A 26,768-nucleotide genomic window follows, 5' to 3' on the forward strand; every position below is an offset into this window, starting at 1 on the left:
TTTTACCTCTCGAAACTGGAAGATTATCACCTCCAGCATCCTTTTAAAAAAAGTATATAAGCGCTACCAGTTGTTCTGCTGAGAACTAAAAAACCAATTTAGTTTTTGCTGCTACAACAATAATAAAAGAGTTGTCAGTTTGCGTTTACTGCTTCTAGCAGTTTTAAATTTCAGTTTATGAATAGTGAAGAGGTATGCTTTGCAACCACAGTTCTGAGTTCAATCCCACAATGTAGCAGCTATAATGTTAAGTACAATAGCTTCAACTACTTTTGTCGATAAACTTTACAGAAGTCAATCCAGCGTGTGTACCATTTTTGATATGGAAGGTAACTCGGCTCAGCATTTCGCTAATAAATTTATATCCATAAACCGCAATATTGAGGTTAATAATTGCCTAAAATCCCCTTAGAGGTGATGATCCGGTACTACTAAAGCAGTGCGGACCCGAACGCGCAGTCGCGCGTCCGCGCTAGCTAGTCGTGAGTGGTCGATCCTAACCCTAACCCTAAACACGTATTCATTTGCACACGCGGGTTAGGGTTAGGATCGACCACTCAAGACTAGCTAGCGCGTTCGGGTCCGCGCTGCTTTAGTAGTACCGATGATCCTAGCATGCCAGCAGTCCAGGTACTGAAACGAGATAATCATGTGGTTTCAAATTCAGATCCATTATGTATTTCTTTGGGCAAGAGTCATCTGCTATAGCCCCTCTCTAACCAATGCTTTGTAAGCGAGTGGAAACTGTCGAAGCCCACCATGTGTGTGCATGTGTATTTATCTGTCTGCCTCACTGCTTGAGAGCATCTCAAAAACTTAGCAGTCTAGCAAAAATACACTAATAGAATAAGTACTAGAGTCAAGTTGATTGGCCAAACCTGTCAAGGTGGCCACCATTGAGTAAAAAAAAAAAGTAAGAAATACTGATTTGTCAAAATTACAAGATCTTAATTGTTGAAGCTGGTATTTTCAATGAGTCTTTTTTTACTATAATGATTCAAGTAATAAATACCTCTACATTCACACAAGGCAATGCTTGAAGACATTTGCATCAATAATTCTGAATATTAACCCTTCAGCAAATTGTAGGGCAGCAAACATATTGCTCCCCCTGCCTGACAAATTACTAAAATAAAATTAGGAAGTATGATTAATAAAAACTTTGATATAAAACAATTACTTTATTCTTGTGTCATTACTGCTTTATGAATTATTTAATCTTTTAGCATTCAAACTGACCATATCAGGCCATCCTACAATGTTGTTCTAAAAATAAACAAAAACATCATTGAAATTTCAAAGCTACAAATGTAATGCATGCTTAATACACAACAATTTGATTAAACAATCATTACATTTACCAAAATAATGTGAATGCTAGAGTTAATGAAATTTAAGGAAAATAGTTTACAAAATTGATGAAAAAAAAAAGAAAATTTACATAATTTTGATGTAGTCAGAATATTTAATGTGAAATATGTTTGACAACTCTTTACTTGTTTCAGTCATTTGACTGCGGCCATGCTGGAGCACCGCATTTAGTTGAGCAAATCGACCCCAGGACTTATTCTTTGTAAGCCTAGTACTTTATCAGTCTCTTTTGCCGAACTGCTAAGTGACGGGGACATAAACACACCAGCATCGGTTGTCAAGCAATGCTAGGGAGGACAAACACAGACACACAAACATATATACACGACGGGCTTCTTTCAGTTTCCGTCTACCAAATCCACTCACAAGGCTTTGGTCGGCTCGAGGCTATAGTAGAAGACACTTGCCCAAGATGCCATGCAGTGAAACTGAACTCGGAACCATGTGGTTGGTAAGCAAGCTACTTACTACACAGCCACTCCTGCGCCTATTAATAACATTAATATTTTGATGGAAATTAGCAAGTTTTAGCCCTAAATATTATCGCACCATTCCATATCCAAGTCACTAATAACTCAGGATCCTTAATGTCCAAAATCTTCACAGGTATTTACCATTGACTTGCTTAGGCACAGATACGCCCGCCCCTGGGTCACTATTAACCACTTTACTAATACCATAACTGATGAAGACTACATATAGTTCATGTGAATGTATAAGGATTGATAATTGAAAGACTCTAGCAGATGGAAGTTGGAGAAAATAGGGATGGAATCAACATAAGTGATGTAATCAGATCGTAAGAGGCAGATTGATTTTATCTGGAAACAGCAAAATAAAAGTCAAATTAATGCTTACAGCACCGATTTCTAGAACCCCATAGAATACTCCAAGAAAAATTTGCTTAGATTAAGAGTAAAGCAATTTCAAACAGCAATACATTGAAATTAGAAACAATGTAAAATACCGGTTATAATAAATAGAATAATGATAATAACACAAATGATACGAGAATTTCTTTTATTGATTTTTTTCTTTTTCCTTTGTTTTTTTTTAAAGTTTTTCTGCTGTTTTTTTTTTTTTATGTTAGCTTGCTATTTTGCAAATTTCAACATAAAAGTTGTACAGTTTGGGAGTGCTAAATTGGAGGCAGAGCTAGCTACGACTTTTTTTTGTTTTTTTTTTAGGAGATACTAAAGTTAGCTTGTAGCCAAATATACTGGATGGGGGGAAAAGAAAAAAAAAACCCAAAACTGTAGCCCCAAACATAATGAACTAATATATAATTATTAGTCAGATTCCACAGATGAATTAACTAAATGCAGTATTAAGTATATAGCTCCTCCTCCTTTAATTTCCTAGAAATTATTCCAGACATCAAAATACAAGACAGGGTTATGACAACCAGGTTGGTTAAAAAAAACCTGCATTTGAAACACAATCACAACTCCACTTGTGTAGAAATGGACCGATGAAGTGATAACTAAGGTAAAGAAAGGGAATTAGATTATTGACCAACCTTAGGCAGCACTATATGACAAAGAAAGGGTTTTTTTGTTTGTTTTTGTTTAGCTTGATTTTTGTTTTTTTTCTTCTTCTTCCCCCTCCTCCTTTGATAATAATGAACTTGATAAGCTGAAAGATTAGGAGCTAACTGACCAGGAAATAGGCAAGTGAGTGGTTGGATGTACCAGCAATATTGGAGAGAAAAGAGAGCACAAGACAATTGCTATAGATATTAGATTATTTTTGATTTACGATATTGCAAAGAAAAAAAAAATTAGAAAGAAAAGGAGGGAGGAAATAATAAAATATACATAAGGAAGTCCTTGGGAGTAGAGGTGACATTCAAGGGTTTGTAAAATCCCTCTGATGAATCAGATAATGGTGAATTATATATTATACTGAACAAATTCAAGTTACCTTTTGAACATTGCATCTCCAACAGAGATAAGATAGATAAAAAGTGAATATTAGTCATATAACTGACAATATTTTGTTTTTAAATTGAAGTAGACCCCATGCATAAGGAAAAATAAAAAGACAAAAACAATAATTTCAATACTTAGATCTTAATAAGAAGCGAAACAGGGAATACATCTAATTCAATTTTTAAAATACCAAACATAGCAATTTAAAATTTTTTTGCTTTTCTTTTTTTTTTTTTGCAATTTCCACTGAATCACAAATCTGGATTGGTATAGTTCGAGAACAGGAAGAGACTAAAAAAAAATATATATATAAAGTGAAAAGTGGGATTACAAACAACAATGTTCAACACCCAGGATGATCTTAAGGTTTACTGCCAGCAGTAGTCCAAATAAGAAAAAAAAGAACAGAAGGAACAGATAGAAAAAGTAGGGCACTCCCTTATAAAAAGAAGAAAAAAAATTAAATATTTAACAGAAAGAAAGAAAAACAATATTTAAACCTCTAAAACTATTTATTTTTCCATTTTAGTACTAGACGATTTTTCTGATCATAGAGAGCATAGAAAATATATAAATAATAAAGAAAAAAAAAACAAAGAAATCCAGCCACTCTCATTATACTAATTCAAGTAGAACTTCAAGAAATATTATCAAGCCATTCTGAAAGCCCCCCAACAAACACAACAGTTATATTTTACAAAGAGATAAGGCAAATATCCGAGAACTGTAAAGGTAAAAGGAAATGGGTGTGGAGAGAATTAAAAAAAGTTTTGCTCATTAAGATTTTTCACCTTTGTCATATAGCACTTCTCCAAAGTTACTTGCAATCACCTATCCTCTCTTCAACCTCCCCACTCAATAGATTTTTATGGAGGGGCACCCATGGTAGAAGTAAGTAGAGTATTTTCTTTTTTTTTTTACCTCCTCTACCTATTCAAGAGGATACCTGGAAAACTAAGGAAGAAGAGAACAAAAATGGAGAAAAATAAAGTTCCATCCATCAAAGTTGTGTGTGTATGTGTGTAACAGAAACATAACCATAAAAAGAAAATCACTTAAGAATTGGGATCAAAAACATGGAGGGGATAGGGAGTGGGGGGCATTAAGTGTTTACTTTTGGTCATACGTATTACTTTTCTCTCCATTAATGCATCTCTTAGTGAGGAAGCAAATATATTTGCTAGCTTGCTTAGCTGAACACAGCATCATCACCAGTAAGACATCAACGACGCCTTTTTGCTCGTACCATTAGTCAACTCCAAGGAGAATCCAGTTAACTACATCCCCATATATGCAAGTTGGTGACATATCTTTAAAACCAATTAGCAGGGATGTCATTGTAGTAGTAGATGTAGTAGTAATGGCAGTTATGGTGATGGGAAGGAGCTGCAGTAGCACTAGCAGTGCCACTATATCAGAACACCTACCATCCCAAGGAGTTGGAGTCACCTTTTGGCAAGCCGAAGTACTATACCAGATTTAGAACCAATGACCTTCCACTCCGGATCGTTGGGATCATCCTCAGTAGTTGAAGCGGAGGAACTGCTGGGCAGTGGAGAGCATGGATGGCTGCTTCCAGGTGTTGCTAGTTCAGCTTGAGAAATTTCTGGAGAGGTCGTTGAAGGGTTTTTCTGTACTTCCACTGAGGAATTTCCTACATGTAATTTTTCAACGTCTTCTTCACTAAGAGGGAATGTCCGTGGAACCCAAGGTTCAACACATAAATGCTCAAACATTTCATGAGAGATGGTCATGTTTTCATCATCATATGAAAAACGATCTGTTCTTGACACAGAACTACTCCGGCGTCTACCAATCTGCTCATCATTACATCTTAGTAACTGACCAGCAGAGTAAGTGGTTGGAGTAGAAGGGCGAGTCTGTAAACAACTGTCTAATGAAAAAGCTTGAGGAGGAGTCAACTTAGATGAATGATGAAATGTTGATGATGCTGGCGATAGCTTATAACCTGCCAGCATCTGATGAGAATGTTCTGCTCCTTCTGATTTCAAGAGAGTTTGTTCAAAAGACTGTTTTTTAGAACCACTTGCTGACTGACAGGATGTGAGCAGACTCTGTTGGTGTTTGTTATTGACATCCCCCACTTCTTCACGAAGTAAAGAGGATTTGTCAAACACATTTTGTTGGTTTTCCAGCTGTTTTAATTCATCAGATGCGTCGTCTATTGATGCAAAGAAAGACTTTGACTCAGTGACAGATTGCATTGAAGGATGTTTGTGTATGTTTGGGTTTGTAACAGACTGGGAAGGGGACTGAACCTGTAATTGTAGCAAAGGTGGTAGAGGGGGAAACTGTGATGCCACTGAGTGTAAGCTTTCATTGCCATGACGGCTAGAAGTCAATGAGTGAGTTGGAGAACCAACCATAGAATTGCTGTCCATTAAGCTAACAGATTCAGGAGAAATTGGATCAGAATCATCTAACCTCACAGAGCGATTACTGCGCCTGCCATGTTGAAAATATGATACAAATCTTTTCTTTTCTTGAATTTCACACTTTGCATGCCGCTGTATGTAAAGTTCATCAGATAGATCTTCTATGGGAAGCTGGAAAGAAATGAAAGTTTATTATATTCAAATATTCATCACTGAACTACTATTGAAAACAGCTATAACAAAGAAGGATGTAATACAATCATCAATATTATTTCATTATATTAAGTGGATCAATTAGAGTAAAATGATTCTGGCCAATTTAGTTAGAATCATCAACATCTCATCCAATTCTAAGTTAAACACCAGTTGATGTACATTTGTTATTTTCAATATTATTTTCAAATTGCACTCCTTTTTAAGGGATTTTATATTAAATATTTTGCAATAAAATATCTTATTTCCAAAATGAAGAATTTTCTTTTTAATCTTTACTTCATATGTAAAGCCAATCTGCCTCCTCCCCCGATATTTTGTGTGACAAGAAGGGATTACAACTAGAATAAGGCAAACTGAACTGATTTTGCTCCGATTGAAAAACTTTTGGATAATGTATTTGTTGAAAATAATTTGGTCATGTGATGCATACGGATGGGGACAGCAGCATAAAGCGTCGAGCTCTAATTGTGGAGGGAACCTGTGGGAGGGATAGACCCAGGGGACACAGGACGAAGTGGTGAGAAAGGATCTTCAGACACTGGGCCTCACTGAGGAAATGACAAGGGACTGAGAAATGTGGCAATTTGTTGTACTTGATAAGACTCATCAAGCTAAGTAAAATCGCTGTCCTCCACAAACATGGGCTTGTCCTTTCAGGTGCCAGTGACACTTAAAAGAACTCATGCCAGTGCTGTGTAAACGCACATAAAAAGCACCCAGCACACACTTAAGTGGTTGGGTTAAGAAGGGCATCCAGCCGTAAAAACCATGTCACAACAGACAACTAGAGTCTGGACAGCTCCCAGTTAGCCAACTCTATGTCAAACCATCCAATCCATGCCAGCATAGAAAGCAGACCTTAAATGATGATGAGTCTATGTAGAAAATATAGAAATCACAAGACATTAATCTAGTGCTACTATCAAGTGATTATTTAAGTATAGTGGCTAATATCAAAAGTTTATGTGAAGATGAATATTATCCACATAAATTACGAGGATATAATTGCAACAACAGCACTTTCACAGCACAAGTGGTCTCAAATTACATGAGCCATGAACTAACAATGTCACCATTTTGAAGACCAAAAAAAAATTGCAGTAACCAAGCTAGAACAATCTATTATGATTTACATGCAAAATCCTAATACTTGTTTTTTCAATATAAATCCAACATCCTCAAAAAGAAAAATAGCTATATAAATACATGGAGTTAGAAGGGAACAAAAAAGTTCTTAAATTAATTTTCACTGATCTTGTTCTTCTTAATGATTTTCAATTGTATGATACCATACCTCATCATCCTCAGCATCATTTGTCTCAGTTTCATCATCACTTTCATTCTTAATATGAGCTGGAACTATGATACCATTGGTCTTGCCAGAAATAGCTTCCTTTATTGTGGTACAGGGAGACTTTACAGATGAATTGATTCCTTCAGTTTCAGTTTTAGACTCAGAAGAATCTTCTCCAATTTCTCGCCACCTAGTAAACAATAATATTTTCTTTTTATAAAGATATGAAATTTATGAAATGATTTTAAATTACTTTACGTCAATAAATTTATTTGGATACGTTTAGCCTTTTAAACCATGAACTGGAAGTTTGAATTCATAAACTCAAAGCTGACCAAAAAAAACCCAAGAAAAACAAGGAGAAACTACAATCGCAGAAGTTTACAATTGTTCAATGATGAAGTGAATTATAATTAAATTACAATGTCTTTGAAATACAAGTAAAATGTTTCAAGCAAAAGGGTCCCTAAGAGACTCAAATACTGAACAGCAGGGACTTTTTAACCCTTTAGCATTCAAATTACTGTGTCAAATGTCATGCTTATTTATTCATGTTTTGAATTTATTTAAAGAATGATATTGTAAGGTAGGTTTGAGAGGCTAGATCTAGCCAGTTTTAAATGTTAAAGGGTTAAGAAAGGTATCTTATTGTATTTAAATGTGAAAGGTATCTTATTGTATTTACTGGATAATGGTCTAATTCTAAATTGCAATCCTACAAGAGATATTCTCATAATGGCAGTGTTTCCCCTATATGTAAAGTTATTTATGAAAACTCACTTTGGCGTTACTATTTCTTTATATTGTAACTTTTCGACTCTGGTAGAAGCAGCCATACTATACGGAATGACAATATTATTGATATCAAAGGCACTCTCCCCACGTCTTTTCCTTAGTGTAGCTTCCTTCATTTCTTTAAAAGTATATGAAGGAAAATTCATTGCAGACGAAGCATCTTTCAAACCAGAGGATTCAGAGGTCATTCTAAACCTCCGCTTTCCAAGTCTGCCGCTGCCCAATGAAAGAGAACGCGAAGGTAATTTCTTCAGAGCTGTGAACAAAAAAAATAAAATAAAATAAAATAAAAAATAAGCTTAAAAATGCTGTTTAAATAAACAATATCAATGAACAATTTAAATAGTACCAATTTAATTTATCATTATTAAATACAACTCCTTATTAGCCTATTAATATCTCTAAGATTAAGTAGATAAATAATTATTGAGGAAAAAAGAGAAAATACATTATATACACCTATATTCAATTATCTTTCTTTACTCTTTTTTCTTTTACTTGTTTCAGTCATTTGACTGTGGCCATGCTGGAGCACCGCCTTTAGTCGAGCAAATCGACCTCAGGACTTATTCTTTGTAAGCCTAGTACTTATTCTATCGGTCTCTTTTGCCGGACCGCTTAGTTACGGGGACGTAAACACACCAGCATCGGTTGTCAAGCGATGTTGGGGGGACAAATACAGACACACAAACACTTACACACACATATATACGACGGGCTTCTTTCAGTTTCCGTCTACCAAATCCACTCACAAGGCTTTGGTCAGCCTGAGGCTATAGTAGAAGACACTTGCTCAAGGTGCCACGCAGTGGGACTGAACCCAGAACCATGTGGTTGGTAAGCAAGCTACTTACCACACAGCCACTCCTGCTCCCGCCATTAGACCCGTCACTACCACTCGGTATTGACATCACCATGTCCCCTTCCTATCACTTTCTACCTCTATCATGTAGCTCATGATGTACCAATAACCAACATGTAAGTTATTTCCTTTCATTTTTCATACTGCACATTCTGGTTTGCTCCCTTTATTATTTTTTTTCCATCAACTTCTCAGTTTTGTGACATTGAATAAACAGAAACAGTGTAAAAGAGTGATGTAGAGAGAACTCTTTAGTCTCACTTGGAACAAGGAAACTTCTCTAGTATCAGTGCCTCAATAGAATGTATATCATGCACTCATTGGTTGGTCTCAAGGAAAAGTATCCAGCTGTAGAAATCATGCCAAAAATGCAAGATACAGCAAAGTGTTCTCCAAAATAACTGACTTGCGCCATAATGGTCAGCACAGAGAAATGTAAGACGATGATGAAACTCAATATTTAAGTAGGTCAAACTGCAAAACAAGCTAACTTAAGAATTATCTCCCCTTCTTACCAGTGCTGGTACAGTGACAAAGGCAAACATGCTGCTGTTTCTCTGAAGATAATTTCCCAAATATTAAAGGAGTATAATTTATTTTCAAGGATTCTAGACCAAAATTTCCTGACTACTAGGTCTAACCTAACTTTCACACACACACACACACACACACAAAAAAAAAAAACGCAAACTGCAGAATAGCTATTTTCAGGTGTAAGTTATATTTGAAAATAGCTCTGATCAAAACAGAAAAGGCATAAAATTAAAATTGCCAAACCAAATAGTCATATACTACAGGATGAACACCTACTGCAGTCATTTGATTAACTCACCAATAGCCAACTGTGCTGCCCTGCGTTTCTTGATTTCAGTTCTACAGAGACGTTTATCTGTCACTTTGTTTTGCGGAGTTGTAGGCAAAGAGGACGATGTGGCTGATGATGTGGTCATAGTCAGTGAGACAGGTGAAGTTGAAGGTGGACGAGATTTCTGTACAGGTTTTTTGTCATATCGACTTCTGAATTCTGGAAATAAAATATAATAAAGTATAATAGAAATAAGTTAATACCTGACAATCTCCAACATATTTCTGTAAACCTCTTCTCAAATATACATATATATATTTACATATATATTTACACATACACAAAGTAAATGTAATTTATCAGTTGTTAATTTTCTGCAACAATGGTTAAGACTAAGTTGCACATTTCTAGAAATGTGCTGGAAGAACCATCTATTTTAACCAAGATGGGCGAGATCGTTGCTAGTGCCCCTGGACTGGCTCTTGTGCGGGTGGCACATAAAATACACCATTTTGAGCGTGGCCGTTGCCAGTACCGCCTGACTGGCCTTCGTGCGGGTGACACGTAAAAGCACCCACTACACTCTCTGAGTGGTTGGCGTTAGGAAAGGCATCCAGCTGTAGAAACTCTGCCAAATCAGATTGGAGCCTGGTGTAGCCATTTGGTTTCACCAGTCCTCAGTCAAATCGTCCAACCCATGCTAGCATGGAAAGTGAACGTTAAACGACGATGATGATGATGGGTATAATTAGAGTATGCAGCACTGTCAAGATACAAGAGATAACACGAATGACAGGATAAGAGTCATTAAGTCATTTTCATATCCATTTAGTGATTCTATTTATTTAAAGAAATAAATTTAATAAGTATTTGTAAAGACACTTACTCGCTGATGACAGCAATACTGCTGCAGCATTTTTCAACTTTTTGCTGGTACGTCGAGCTTCATTTTGTAAAAGTTTTTGCCTTCTGGAAATATAAATGATCAGAATCAAGTTGTGTAAAATGTTTGAAAAGTCAAATGCCTGTAAGTAAAGCTTTATAGGGCTAAATTTAAAAAGAGCATTTAAAAAAAAATATTCTAAAATTCAATTTTTATATTTTTTCATATACTTGTACACAACCCTGTGCGATTCTCACTGCCTAAATTCAGAAAATTATATTAATCCAGGGGTTTTCAAACTTTTTGACTTTATATTTCAGGCTTTACCTTAGCATGAGACGGGTGTAATTTGGGTTTTAGAGGTTTGCTAAGTCATAGGTATTAAAAGAGTAAACTCCCAACCTTTATTAAGTTTATGAGAAGTAAAATGTTATTGTGTGATATTATTTGCATTGTTTCACATCAGTTTTTCCTTGCTGACTTGGTTTAGAGAGATCTGCTGCACAGTATATAAACGCTTATGAAATTTATACATAAATATTTGCTTAAAATAACATATATTTTTACATTTATTTATTTAACAGTATTTAACAAATAGGTTTATTGCCAATTAAAAGATTTCGATTAAAAAACATATATAAAATCAAATTGCCCATAAAAAGTATTTGCTGTCTACGGACCCCCTGTGATCCGTGGACCACAGTTTGAAAACCCCTGTATTAATCTATATTAGCCACGTGAAAATAGAACATACATATGCTGTTTGTGATTCTTCCTACCTCCCACTTTTACACAAATTACTATGAAACTGATACTTTAGGTATCAAATGTAAACTTTTTCCTTACATAGACAAGCACTATATGAATTATGCATTGTTAGTTTTTAACTTGTAAATTTACATTAAATTTATATTAAATTTTACATTTAATATAAATTGATACAGAAGTGAATGAAATTTATACATATTTCCCCAAGATTGGTTACTAAATCGAATGAATTGATTTTTAAACAAATAACCTGAGTTCCATGCATTGAATGAAATGTCCTTCTCTATGACCTCCTTTCTGCCAACATTAACCACACCCAAAGTGATTTTAAGCCCTTTATCAACCCTTTAGCGTTCACATTACTCAACAAATTTGATGCTTATTTATTCACATTGTTTTGAAATAATCATGCATTATCTCATAGCTTTGATATTTCAATGATCTCATAGTTTATTTTTAGAATGAATTTGTAGAGTTTGCGTTGTGTAAGAGGCTGGATCTGGCCAGTTTGAACATAAAGCAGGTAGAATACCTGGGCTGAATATGGCAGGTTTCAATGCTAAATACCTATTCACTGTACAAGAATCTCAAATTGGCTACATTCATCTATACACTTAAATCTTCATATGAATTATCATCATAGGCCCTTTTTTTTTTTTAATGGAAAACACATTTGAGGGCCTTTTTCAAAAAGGCAGATCATTGGCATTGTTACAAAGAGGTGCAAATTTTACCAGTTCAGATTAATGAACAATTCTTAAAAAAACAAGACAAATTATTATGAGTTACTAAGAGAGGTCAGAGTGTGAATCATGATCACCACTCAACCATTTACTATAGTATACAAGATAAACATAGCATAATGACAGAGTAGATGGACACTAAAGGAATCGGTCAATATGACTGCATTCAGACATAATAGAAAAGGACGAAGACTGATGAGTGAAAAACTGTCCTGTCCTAATATTAGCAAAGTAAGACGGAAACAAGTGATGATATACTGTGCAGCAGATCTCTCTAAACCAAGTCAGCAAGGAAAAACTGATGTGAAACGATGCAAATAATATCACACAATAACATTTTACTTCTCATAAACTTAATAAAGGTTGGGAGTTTACTCTTTTAACACCTATGACTTAGCAAACCTCTAAAACCCAAATTACACCCGTCTCGTGCTAAATCAGACTTTCACCTGTAAAAACGTAATTGCATCTACTTAAATTGCTCCCAATTTATCACTTTCTATGTTATCACTAGTAAATACTACTGAAGAAGTTGTAATTTACATTATCTTTTTAAATACAAAACTTTACCAAATGAAATAAAAATAAAGCACCCTGACACACACAAAACTGTAGGGTAAAATATGGATACATACAAACAAGAAATCAAAATTTATATTTTTAAAAAATCACATACACACACAAAATAAATTTCGGTCAAAAAACACCCAGAAAATTAACCATAACACTATACTTAGTTGAACAATTTCTGTAGGTTTTCTTTTCAATATTATTCTTTTCAGAGAAAGTTGTCTTTGTTTTTAAAACCATTGGAGAATATCACAAGGAAAAGCATAATTTTAAAAAATCTATTTTCATCTTATCTCTAATTTCTATGCAAGTTCTCCAAACTCAGATATTTACACCACAGGAACCATTCTATTCAAGTAAATTTCTAAGACTTCAATTTTATTTTCATTGCTTGTGATATTCAGAAATACTAACGCCCACTCAACTAAAATGAAACATTTTATTAGTATTTTAAATCTACCGAGAGACAGAAACCTTTCAAAAAACATTTTTGAATTTAGCTGAACGTCAGTCATGTTGTATGTTCATCACTTTTGAGAAAAATGAGCGTTCATATAAGCCATTTTATACTAAAACTGTATACCAAAAGTGACAAATAACAGTTATCATCATGATACTTGCATGGGTTAGATGAATTTGTTGAAACAGATTTGCTAAGGCCTTCTAGTTACCAACCCTCAACTGTTTCTAAGCAAGATAATATTTTCTCTTGGTCAGATATGGAAATGAATAACATCATTTGTACGATGTTTGTTCACAACAAACGCGTAATGGTCCAGACAAGAGTATGTCTGCCTATTAAATCCATTCACAAGGCTTCGGTCAGCCTGAGGTTATAGAAAACACCCAGAATCCAAATATCTCTAAGAAGCAAACTTCTCAACTGCACAATCACATCTGCATTTTTTTTTTTCTATTCAATACGTTTCATACGGGTATGATTACAGAATGGTAATCACCTAACAGAAAGCATTTTTCTTGTACAAGTTAGCCAGTTATCAGAGCATGATGACATTTCAGTTGATATACTATGTAGGTCATGTTTATGAGAAAGTATAGTACAAATGAAATGGATTACTTCACTCTATGACCTCCTTTCTGCCAACATTAACCACACCCAAAGTATTTTTAAGCCCTTTATCAACCCTTTAACGTTCACATTACTCATCAAATTTGATATTTATTTATTCACATTGTTTTGAAATAATCATGCATTATCTCATAGCTTTGAGATTTCAATGATGCCATAGTTTATTTTTAGAATGACATTGTAGAGTTGATGTAAGAGGCTGGATCTGGTAAGTTCGAACATAAATCAGGCAGAATACTTGGGCTGGAAATGGCCGGTTTAAATGTTAAAGGGGTAAAAACCACACGTATCATACTGCCCTCAATACAATGCATGGAACTCATAGGCTACTTCAATAACCAATCCTGAGGAAACGCATATATTTAAATTTTATTCACTTTTTATATTAAATTAGGTATTTAATCCAAAATAAAGCAATTTACAAGTTAAACATTAACAATACATAATTCATATAGTGCTTGTCTATGTAAGGAAAAAGTGGCAACATCAATTAACAAAGAAATGAGAAGATAAATAGATAAGTGGAGCAGCAGATGGGGTCTTAACAGGTACAAAATAAGCAAAAGGTTCAAATATGTCCATATATATATATATATATTTATATATATATATATATTCATCCCTTCCTACACGCACACATACCCACACACACACATGTAAGCACACCTACCCCCCAACACACCACACACACACACAACACATGCATGCACTTCCACGCTCAGACTCGCCAACACACTTATACAAACGCACACACACACACACGCTAACAATCACGCAAACATACACACCCAAGCATACACACCCTTGCACACATAACCCATATATACCCCCATTCACACATACCTCCCACACATCTGACAACCCATACATACCCCCATTCACACATACCTCCCATACACCTACCACACACACCTTACATATATACCGCCCACACACGACAAACATACATGCGCGTCCTCACACACACACACACAGACGAACGCACATATACACACACACACGCACAGTGGTAGAGATACACACCTTACACAGTCCTATACACACACCCATATATATGCGCACGCCTACATACACGTACATACACATGTACACACACACACAGGAGTGCACACACAAAATAACACACATACCTGGCACACATCCTTACGCTCTCACACATACGCACGCACACACATACACCTCTCACATACACAATACTCACTCACATACACGACACGCACGAAAACATACACAATATACAGACACGCACGCACACGGACACACACACGCACCCGTACCTAACACTCACAACCCCACACACACACACACACACACACGCACATCCACACACACACGCACTTCCCACCAACACAACACACTCACACAGACACGCATACAATCACACACATGGGCATAAACAACACACGCACATACAATAGCAAACGCACACACACACACGTACACAGCAACGCACATATACACATACACACACAAAAACATACACATACAAAAACACACATACACACACGCACCCAACACCTACAACCCCACACAAACTCAAAAGCTGCCTGCTGACCCGCCACTAACTATTGTCCATAAGCACCCACTAACTATTCCTGCTACTAATTCCTTCCACTATGTCACACAAACACACTAACAGATAAACCACCAAACCATGTACACACACACACACACACACGTTCTGTTATCAAACACACACTCGCAGACTCTAGCGCACGCACAGATATTCACCTCCCTTTTCACTCTCCTGTCTTAGAAAGAACTTTCCCCCCACCACCTCCTCTTCTGGTCCTTTCACAATGTAACCTCGTGGGCATCGGTGCCATTTTCCTCTGCCTCCGGTTTTCCATTCTCCGAACCTTCTGTCTTTCCGACGAAGGGCTCCGCCCGAAACGTCATACTCTCTCTCCATCCTTTCCCGAGCGGCCAATAACACTATCCGTATCACGTCCTCACTTTGTTGTTTTTTTGTTATTGTTTTTTGTGTTTTTTTGAACCTATATATACATATGTATGTATGTATGTATGTATGTATGTATGTATGTGTGTGTGTGTGTGCGTGCGTGCGTGCGTGTGTGTGTTTATATATATATCTTTTATACCAAAAATTTGGCAAAAGAATATAGTTTCTGTTAACAAACTTAGCAAAATACTCACAGTTGAGTTTTTGTATATACATATATATATATATATCGACTTTAAATAGAGCTCAAAACTGATCCATTGAAAATACTTTATTGTTGTTCATAGGTCATTTTCATTATTATTATTATAATAAAGTATTTTTAATGGATCAGTTTTGAGCTCTATTTAAAGTCAATATATATATATATATATATATATATATATATATATATATATATATATGTATATGTATGTATATGTGTGTGTGTGTATGTATTCCAACAATCCATTCCTGCCTTTATTTGAATGTACATTTTGTCTTGTTTGCAACAAGAGGTTGAGTCTTCTACAGCATAGCATGTATCCCCTTGTTGAGATGCAACATTGTGAGATCAATCTCAGTCGACATTACTTCAAAGTCTTCCTCAGTCTGCCATACTACGTTTGATACCCAGTTATATTCTCACCTTACTCATGCTTCTTTACACAAACAGTAAAGCATACCAAATACATTTCTTTCTGATCTTTTCAAATCATCTGCATTCCAGACCTACTTCTCACTCCCCATATAGTATCATACTTTTCTTACAAGAATTACACAATCTGCCTTTCACACTGAGGGAGAAATTTTTGTTCCAGTAGAGCTAATAATTTCTTAAACTTTATCCAACCTGCTTATTATATTCTGGTCACTGTTTAGAACACCCAAACTATTAATAATTTGACAGTGAAATACAGAATGAATCTTTTTGTTATGAAGAAAAAAAATCCTCATATTAACTTATAAATATAGCAATACGTGGAGGTGCAATGGCCCACTGGTTAGGGCAGTGGACTCACAGTCATAGGATCGTGGTTTCGATTCCCAGACCGGGCGTTGTGAGTGTTTATTGAGCGAAAACACCTAAAGCTCCACAAGGCTCCGGCAGGGGATGGTGGCGAACCCTGCTGTACTCTTTCACCACAACTTTCTCTCGCTCTTACTTTCTGTTTCTGTTGTGCCTGTAATTCATAGAGTCAGCTTTGTCACGCTGAATATCCTTGAGAACTATGTTAAGGGTACACGTGTCTGTGGAGTGCTCAGCCACTTGCACGTTAATTTTATGAGCAGGCTGTTCCGTTGATTGGATCGGCTGGAACCCTCGACGTCGTAAGCGATGGAGTGCCAACAACAACAACAACAATTCCAATACATTCACTTATATATCATTTCAATTATCTCATAAAACCTGGTTATTGTATTTATTAAATTCTGCTATAAATAGGTTTATATAATAAAAATTTTGAATTATGATGCAACCTTTTTTTTTTAAAATTAATTTTACTAAATATTACATCAGTTACAATTAAGTTTAAAACTGATTCAACACTTTCTCTAATTACCCTGAATTAATTGTCTACATTACTTCCTCTACCATCATCATCATCATCATGTTAACACTCATTGTTTCTATGTAAATGTTTACACTGGTCAGATGGAGTTTAATGAGGCAAATTCTTGATGGTTGGATATTCTTCCTGTCACCACCCCTCTTGTTTTCAAGAAAGGTAATTTTCCCCCATAGCCAGACATGCTTTCACAGAATACTGGAAATGAAAGACACTGCTTGTATGATAGTGAAACTCACAACTACAGTACCAATTTAAGGAGATTCAAACACACATCATTTTAACAGCTACTTTTTCTGAGGCAAATTTTCTACAGCTGGATGCCGTTTCCTAATACCAAACTGCTTGTTTTACCAGACCCCTATACCTTTTTGTATGCCATTTATCACTGTTCATATTTCAAATATAAAAAAAAATATTAAGGGCTCAGTCTTCACTGTTTAGCAGACAACAATCACTTGCAGTAAAGTGTAAGTGTTCAAATGAGAATTCCAAAAAAACAAATTGTAATTCAATAAAGGGGGCAAGGAACCCCTACATTCTCCACCAACCAACAGTCTAACCTATAACCCTTGCTGTTGTTGTTGGCACTCCGTCGCTTACGACGTCGAGGGTTCCAGTCGATCCGATCAACGGAACAGCCTGCTCGTGAAATTAACGTGCAAGTGGCTGAGCACTCCACAGACACGTGTACCCTTAACGTAGTTCTCGGGGGATATTCAGCGTGACACAGTGTGACAAGGCTGACCCTTTGAATTACAGGCACAACAGAAACAAAGAGTGAGAGAAAGTTGTGGTGAAAGAGTACAGCAGGGTTCACCACCATCTCCTGCCGGAGCCTCGTGGAGCTTTAGGTGTTTTCACTCAATAAACACTCAACGCCCAGTCTGGGAATCGAAACCGCGATCCTATTACCATGAGTCCGCTGCCCTAACCACTGGGCCATTGCGCCTCCACTACCCTATAACCCTAACACCTGAAAAAAATTACTACAGTTCTTACTTCTTAGTGTAACATGAGCATATGTGCACTGACATTTGTATAGCATTCATATATATATATACATATATATATATATATATATATATATATATATATATATATATATCACATCTCTTTTTTATTATTAACACCCACCCCTACTCCCTCATTTTGCCTGCTAATTTGTTCAGAACTGCTGCTCTTTCTTTAAATGATATCAGTGTTTTTTATTTTACCTCTCCCCCACTAAACACTCACTATGCTCTCCTTTTGTCAGCCACTTTACTCAATATAACTCCTCTACCTTCAGCTGAAAACTTTAAGAGTGTAACAGACATATAAATATATATAGACAGGTATACCCATCCAGACAAATAAACACATACCTGCGTTCATTTGTTGATTTAGTTGGCTTAGGGGAAGGTTTGTTCTGCCATTCACCACTTTTTAACAGTGCTTCAAAATGAACAGGTAATGGAATTTCTGAAACAGAAAAAAAAAAAATCACATGTGAGAAAGAGGGGGAGCTATAAAATACTCCAAGAACTTAAATGTATAAAATCTTCAAGAGTGTGCATGTATGAATTCATATATACTTTATCATATTAAAAACAGCTAGAGGCAATGAAAAACTAAGTTGCTAAATCTAAAATTATATGAAAGACTAACACAAAAAACCTGAAGCTATGAAGTGTATCATTGAAGAGAAACAGAAAGGGTTAAAAGAAATAGTGAAGTCTGTACCAAATAAGGATAGTTTGATAAGCATCACCTTAAGTATGACTGGCTAAAATGAGAGGATTAGCTACTATAATTCAATAGCTATTCAGAAATTGTCAAAGAGAATAAATATGAATGATAACTAAAATAATCAAATAGTTAAATCATAGCTAATGTAGGCTAATCAGAGTAGGTTTTAAAAAATGATTGATTTACAAGGAAAGTGAAACATTCAAATAAACAAGAGGCTTTTATATATTCACTAAATTTCAATCATGATTTATGACTGACCACTGTCTATTGCAAGTCATTTTGTAAAATAAAAGGACTATAAACCTTTTGTATGCACTTGTTATCTAAAGTACGCAAAGTTCTCTTTAGAAAAGCAAATATTTAGTGAGACTATTGTTCACAATTTCATTTATTTTTTAAAACTAAAATTACACAAGCGTTACAAATTTATCAAATCAATGCAACGTTTGAAGGTCAAGTTAAGATCAATAGCAGGTACAAAGAGAAAATTTTATTGTGAATTAATAGTTGTAAGATTGATTTTAAAATGGCTCATCATAGAGACCTACTAAAATGCAACGGTTTTGATCAATATGTAACAAAGCAAAACAATGTACTCTCTAACACTTTTGGTACCAAACCACCTGAGACTGCTTGGTTTCATTGGATACAAACTTCCCCTTTTAGAGTGATCTAAATTTAAATCTTTCAGCAAAATTTCATGTTATGTTCCAAGCACCAGCTTAATAGTAGTTATTTTACTAAATTCTTTGTTAACTGTAGCACTAATTGAAAGAAAGGTGGTATATTTCTACAGAAATATGGTAACAAAAAGGTTTTATCTTGTTTATATGACTATTGTTCTTGTGATATACACCAACAAAGATTTCCATAAAATGCTAGTTCAAAATAAACTTTGGAAACCAAGTAATTAAAGTTAAAAAAAACTGGACAGAACATGATTTTAATTAAGAACTATACACCAAAATATCTATGCTATCATGATAGCATTGCACACACACACACACACACACACACACACACACACACACAGAGAGAGGGTGTGAGGGGTATTTGAGAACATTTCAATTTTAGTTCATTACACCTTCAAATTATTTAATGTATCATTTTTTTTTCTTTCAGATAACCCTTTCAAGATATCACGCTAACTCAAGAAATGAATAGACATGCAGTCGTAGTTGCTATACATGCAAACCACAGTGATTTAAAAATTAGCAACTTTCTAAATGTTGCAAGATCATTTGTACACAAAGTTCGGTTGGAACTGGAGATATGTGGTGACAATGTTTCAAAGAGAAAAAAATATTCACAATGCTCAGACACTAAAAGGACACCAGAATTTATACATGTTCAAAACATTATCAATGAAAACCCCAGAAGATCAATGAGGTCCATTGCTGACGAAAAAAACTCTGACCAGGACCAAAAGTCTAACAGAAGAAATGACAGGTAGTTATGTGCAGATCCTTCTGAAGTACCCAGAGTGATGCACACAAAATTTCCAGCAACTGTGATGGTTTTAGGAGTGGTGAGTAGTGAAGGTCATGTGATGCCTCTCCACTTTTTCCCATAGGGTCTTAGAATCAATGCTGCTGAATACATTGAGGTACTGGAAACTGTTATCAAGTCCTGGATTGATGAAGTATGCAATGTAAGGTCATACATGTTTCAACAAGACTCAGCACCTTCTCACAAAGCCCTAGTTACCCAAGAATGGTTGTCAGACAATACCAATATGTGGCCTCCAAACTCACCAGATTTGAACCCCATGGACAACTGTGTGTGGAGCACTTCTGAAAGGGAGACTAATCGTCATCCTCATAATATCATAGCTTCACTGAAGGTTGGCATTGTCCAAGTGATGTTCGAAATGAATAAAGAACATAGTGTCAGTGGTTTCGGTCCTGCATTGAAGCAGTCATTGAAGCCGAAGGCAGTTTCATAGAATAACTTGCTTTAAAAAAATCATTATCAAAACTACTAATTGCACAAATGCTCATTCAAATATGTATTTATTTATGCTGAAATACACACACACACACACACACATCTATATAAACTAGCCAGTTCTGAAGATCATATTTTTATCCAACTGGAATCCACCCTTTTTGTAACAAGCATGGCACTGAGATCTGCTTGTATTATTCCTCAAAGATTTCCTAATCTAAATAGAAAACAAGCTAACAATAGAAAAAAAAGAGAAATTCAAACTTAATAGAGCCATTCAATAAACATATTCAGCCAACTCTACATTTCAGCAAACAATAATTAAACTGAAGGTAAATGAATATTAGCATATCATTTAATGCTTAGCTAACAACTCAATGTTTACATTTCTCTAGCATGAGACAAGTTTGAGCAGGTTTCTTTCTACCTAAGTTTTTGACATCTTCAGCAAAGTATATAGCCTCTTCATAATTTGCTAATATAAGTGAGGATTATTCCATTTCTAAACAATTCTCCAACATTCTTTTACTGGATTTAGTCTTTGGACTGCTAGAGTATCACATTCAAGAGTCTTTAGTCAAACACAATGCTACCCAGTATATTGTCTGGTACTTTTCTTAACTACACATCACCAGCATGTCATATGCTGATCTTTCAGCAAGTTTTGGAGAGGCTTATTACTTGCAGGAAACGTCACAACTAAAACAATTATTTTCTAAGTCTTGCTGAAAAATGGTCTTCTGTATATGCAGGTGTGGCTATGTGGTAGTAAGAAGTTTGCTTCCCAACCACATGGTTCCGAGTTCAGTCTCATTGTGTGGCACTTTGGGTAAGTGTCTTCTCTTACAGCCTCAGGCTGACCAAAGACTTGTGTGGATTTGATAGACAGAAAGTGAAAGAAACCCATGTGTGTGTGGTCTCACCACCACTTGACAACTGATATTGGTGTTTTGACATCCAATTAACTTAGCAGTCTAGCAAAAGAGACAGAAAGGTTTTCAACTTCAGAATTAAGCATAATAGGGTTAAAATTAAAGGAAATTATTGAGGGTTAACTCGACCTTTGAGCAAGCAAAGCAACAGAGACAACCCAAAACATTTCTGAAGAAATTGGAGATGTTTCTATTGTTTATTTAAACTAGATGTTATTATTAACTAACCCTAAGGTTGGCAAAATCGTAAGTTTGCCAGGCAAAATGCATAGCAGTATTTCACCTGTCTGTACATTCTGAGTTAAAATTCTGCCAAGGTCAACTTTGCCTTTTATCTTTTCAGGATTGATAAAATATTACATTGGAGGTAAGTCGATTACATTGACCCTAGTCACTGTAATTGACTTACCCCACCACTCAGGAATTACTGGCCTTGTGCCAAAATTTGAAACCATTATTAGCTAACCCCAAGATGGTGAGCTGGCAGAATTATTAAGATGCCAGAGAAAATGCTTAGTAGCATTTTGTCCATCTTTATGTTCTGAATTCAATTCCACCAAAAGGATCAGTTCAGCACTGAAGTCAATGTAATTTACTAGCCCCCTATCCCACCAAAAATTCAAGCCTTCTGCCCATTATAAAAAAAAACTTTTTAAAGGATTAATTAGCTAACCCTAATTTTAACCCTACCATGGTTGGATAAATGTATTGCAGATAATCTAACTTGCTTTTTATGTAAAAGTTATTAATTACATCAGTTAAAACATTTTTCCAAATAAATAAAAAATCTATTATTGAAAAGTAAAATGCTTGCAAATTGCTAGATTCATGTCTTAGCTTTTTGATATCATAAAATACATAAATACTGTTTTCAGTTATTTCTAAAACTATTCTATATACAATTTGATAGTATACAATTAATTATTTAAAAAATAATCTCTGTCAAATCTATTCAATTGGTTAATTACCAGTTAGGCAGGTGATTTGTTCCTTATAACTTTGAAATTCAACACTTCATCTGAAGGCAGGGCATTACAACCATCTAGTCTGAAAACAATCTTATTCTAAGACCTTTTATCAATTACTTGTTGTCATTCGAATGTGGCCATGCTGGAGCTCCATCTCCAAGGATTTTAGTTTAACAAATTGATCCCAGTTCTTATTTTTGAAGCCTAGTATTTGTCCTATAGCTCTACTTTGCCAAATCACTAAGCTACAGGAATATAAACAAACCAACACCGGTTATCAAGAGGTGGTGGGGAACAAACACAGCACAAAAACTCACTCAATTCCGTCTATCAAATCTACTCACAAAGCTTTGGCCAGTCCAGGACTGTAAGCAGAAGACACTTGCCCCATATGCCATGCAGTGGGACTGAACTCAAGACCACATGGTCAGCAAGCTTCTTACCCACAGTCATGCCTATAGTTCCCATTAAAAAAAATTTTCTAATTACATAATGCTAAATCTGATACAAAGCATGTGCTACATCATTAATGATGGCCAATTAATTATAACTATGTAACAATTTTTTTCCTGTAGTTTTTGAAAGATATTTTATGGACATCAAGAATTAATACATTGCACCAAACAATTGGAAACAAGTCTTCAGTTCTATTTTAAAAAAAACAATTTCAATGTTTCCTAAATAGTAAAATGTAACGGTGTATGATTTGTTTCTTTTAAATCTCCAAATATTCCAAAATAGTGTTCACACTTGCTTTCCTATACAAAATTAAACAAATTAGCACTCCTCGTTATGACTGCATTATTTTTATGCACTAATTACACAATAAATCTATTCATCACTTTTTGGATGTCTGTAGATAAAAAAAATCAATTATTTCTATCAAATTCAGTTTTGGATAACTCAAAAGAAAAAAAACACTAAGTCACACCATCTATATTTTTTAAAATGACACCAATTCTGAGCCAAATAGTATTTAAAAAAGACTGTCTTGATAATTTTTTAAAGCAGAGAAAATGTTTCCAACTCTTGCAGGTAGTAGCCTCAGATTCGTGTGGTTGATGTTATTAGCTGCAGGGAAAACATAGACTGAGAGATAATTAAAAAAGTAAAGAGTTCTGGGGATAAAGAATCGCGCCAAGGATTTTGGGGTTGAGGCATAATAAAAATAGGAGTGTAGATAAAACAATACATAGCTCATAAGTTCAGCAGAATAGGAAACGCTATAGTGGTAGAAAAGACAGAAAGAGGACACAGTGCATCAGTGGGCAAGTGGTTGTAAAGTGTTAGTGACAGAAAATTTTTCAATTAGTTGGATGGCCTACTTTTTTTCTTTTTTTTTAATGTAGTAGAGAAAGCTTGCCTGTGTAGTAGTAACAACAGCACTATCAGACATGTGAGCAGTAGCTAATTTGGGGAGTGCACTTACATCTTACAGCAGCACTCAAATGTACAGAATTGAAGTTGTTCTGGCAAAGATTGCAAAGACAAGTATTTGCAGATTAGGAAAATTTTAGTTGCAACGAGTGAAGAATATAGAGAAGACTCAGTTTTAGTTCTTTACTTGGTGTGTGTGTGTGTGGTGACTGTGTCTTCATACTATTGAATGAAATTAGCTTGACATGTTTATAAGAGATTTCCAAGGTCTTTGTTCATGGAAACGGTGCATATCTGCCCTTGCATGCAAATGATGCCTGGGCACAAATGGTGACCAAGGAAACAAGGAAATAAAGAGTGATATAAAATACATGTGAGTGATGTAACCACAAGAATATAATTCATGTGCAGAAGCAAGTATGCAGGGAAACATCTGAACCTTCCTGTGACACACCAAAGTTTAAAATCAGAGAACTATATTAATCCTTTTGATAACAAACTGTCCAAGACCACCCTGGTTCTACAATACAAGCCTCCTCTCTTGAAGTGATCTAAATTAAAAACTTACATCAAAATTTTATGCAAATTGAAGTTCCAAACACCAGCTTAGTAACGACAAAGTTATTTTACTAAATTATTCAGTATTTACAAAATTAATTTGAAACAGAAGCAATATATTTCATCAGAAATATGGAAACAAGAAGAATTAACATGCTACAATGTAGCAATCTGGAAGTTTCCAAATCACAAGAGGTGATATGTAGAGCATCTATTCTTAGGAGGTTCTTCAGAGTAAATTAGTCATTATATAACATTAACTGCTTCTATATCATGCATTTTATATAGTGTCAAGCCAATTGTACTTATTTCTACTCTCTTACATCCTTATTGTAACTGTAAGTATATATATATAGATATACTATAGATAACTATAGATATATGTAACTAAAACTCAAAAAACAACTTTTGGATCAATCATGATATTAAAATTAAAATTTTAAGATGTTATTGTTTTAATAAAAATGTTGCTTTTACTTTTAACACAATCTTTTCTCAAAGTCTATACCTCACTTTCGTGGAGGCACAATGGCCCAGTTTGTTAGGGCAGCGGACTCGCAGTTATAGGATCACGGTTTCGATTCCCAGACCGGGTGTTGTGTTTATTGAGCGAAAACACCTTAAGCTCCACGAGGCTCCAGCAGGGGATGGTGGCAAACCCTGCTGTACTCTTTCATCACAACTCTCTCTCACTCTTACTTTCTGTTTCTGTTGTGCCTGTAATTGAAAGGGTCAGCCTTATCACACTGTGTCACGCTGAATATCCCTGAGAACTACGTTAAGGGTACACGTGTCTGTGGAGTGCTCAGCCACTTGCACGTTAATTTCACGAGCAGGCTGTTCCATTGATCGTATCAACTGGAACCCTCGACGTCGTAAGCGACGGAGTGCCAACAACAACAACATACCTTACTTTCAGTGTTTCCTCTGAGCAATGAGTTTGTGCATACCAGGGTTTTTTGAGATGAGATTAGATATTTTACTCAAGAAATCTGAGTGGTGGCTATATGCATGGATGCACACATGCTTTGCAAAGAAACAAAGACAAAATTTGCACAGAAGTAAATTTCTGTACACACACCAAAACAAAAAATTAGAGGGAACATTGCTCACTGTTATACAGTTCTCATTCACAGTATTTGTCTCCCGAGTTAAACCTAGATTCACTCCTTAGTCACTTCCAACCACCTGTCTAATTTATGCAGACTTATATTGTCATGACAATATTGTTATAACAATCATAGCTTTAAAGATACAAAAGAAACTGTTCCCAGTAAATTTAAGTACTTTCAGATTCCACTATTCTCTTATAGTAGTTATAAAGTGCTTTTAAGTTGTTTTCACTATCTACTAATGAAACTTAGGCTTTAAACTTATTGCATTATTTTATATGTTTCAGAATTTCTTTAAAAGTTAGAAAAATACATATTGAATAAGGTATCTCTGTACATAGACGCAAGTGTGTGTGTGTGTGTGTGTGTACATATATTTATATATATAAACTTGTTAATCACCCAAACAGCAATGTTTCTCCTGGTAGATACAATCATACAGCTATGATAAAGAGAACAGAATGTTTCTCTGAATTTAAGTTTTTAAAATGTATTATGTAACAGTACATATTATCAGTCAACTTAATGATATCATGGCTGCATAGTTAAGAAGTTTACTTCCTAACCACATGATTTCAGGTTCAGTAACACACCACTTTGGGCAAGTGTTTTCTAAAATAGTCTAAGGCTGACAAAGCTTTATGAGATTTGATAGATAGAAACTAAAAGAAACCTGCAGTGTGTGTGTGTGTATATCTGTCTTAATATCATGCAAGTTGCAAATAATCATCACTGTCACAGAAGTAGTGTACGTTTCCAAACGTTCTTGAAAAGCATGTCATGGAAAAATAGTATCTTGCTTGAAACCAAGGATTTGCAACAGGGAGGTGGGGGTATCTGGCTGTAGAAAAATTGCCTTAACTAATTATGTCAAACCCATGCAAGCATGGAAAAGCAGACATT

At 35.3% G+C, this 26,768-nt stretch overlaps 1 protein-coding gene across 7 annotated transcripts in view; it reads right to left on the bottom strand.

The window, feature by feature from the left end:
- Nucleotides 1–2,377: 2,377 nt before the first annotated feature.
- LOC106881694 (KAT8 regulatory NSL complex subunit 1) overlaps nt 2,378–26,768 on the bottom strand; it is a 102,020-nt gene continuing 77,629 nt past the window's right edge. For all 7 annotated transcript variants that reach the window (XM_052967360.2, XM_089351185.1, XM_052967362.2 and 4 more), the window contains 6 exons: nt 18,605–18,701; nt 10,557–10,639; nt 9,698–9,889; nt 7,989–8,259; nt 7,209–7,398; nt 2,378–5,869 (listed from right to left, as the gene is read on the bottom strand). In XM_052967360.2, the coding sequence (XP_052823320.1) occupies nt 4,748–5,869; nt 7,209–7,398; nt 7,989–8,259; nt 9,698–9,889; nt 10,557–10,639; nt 18,605–18,701 (1,955 nt within the window). In that variant the 3' untranslated portion in view covers nt 2,378–4,747. The remainder of the gene's footprint in view (nt 5,870–7,208; nt 7,399–7,988; nt 8,260–9,697; nt 9,890–10,556; nt 10,640–18,604; nt 18,702–26,768) is intronic.

Source organism: Octopus bimaculoides, chromosome 4 (assembly GCF_046866305.1).
Source record: "Octopus bimaculoides isolate indiv1 chromosome 4, ASM4686630v1, whole genome shotgun sequence".
Classification (NCBI taxonomy): Eukaryota; Metazoa; Mollusca; class Cephalopoda; order Octopoda; family Octopodidae; genus Octopus; species Octopus bimaculoides.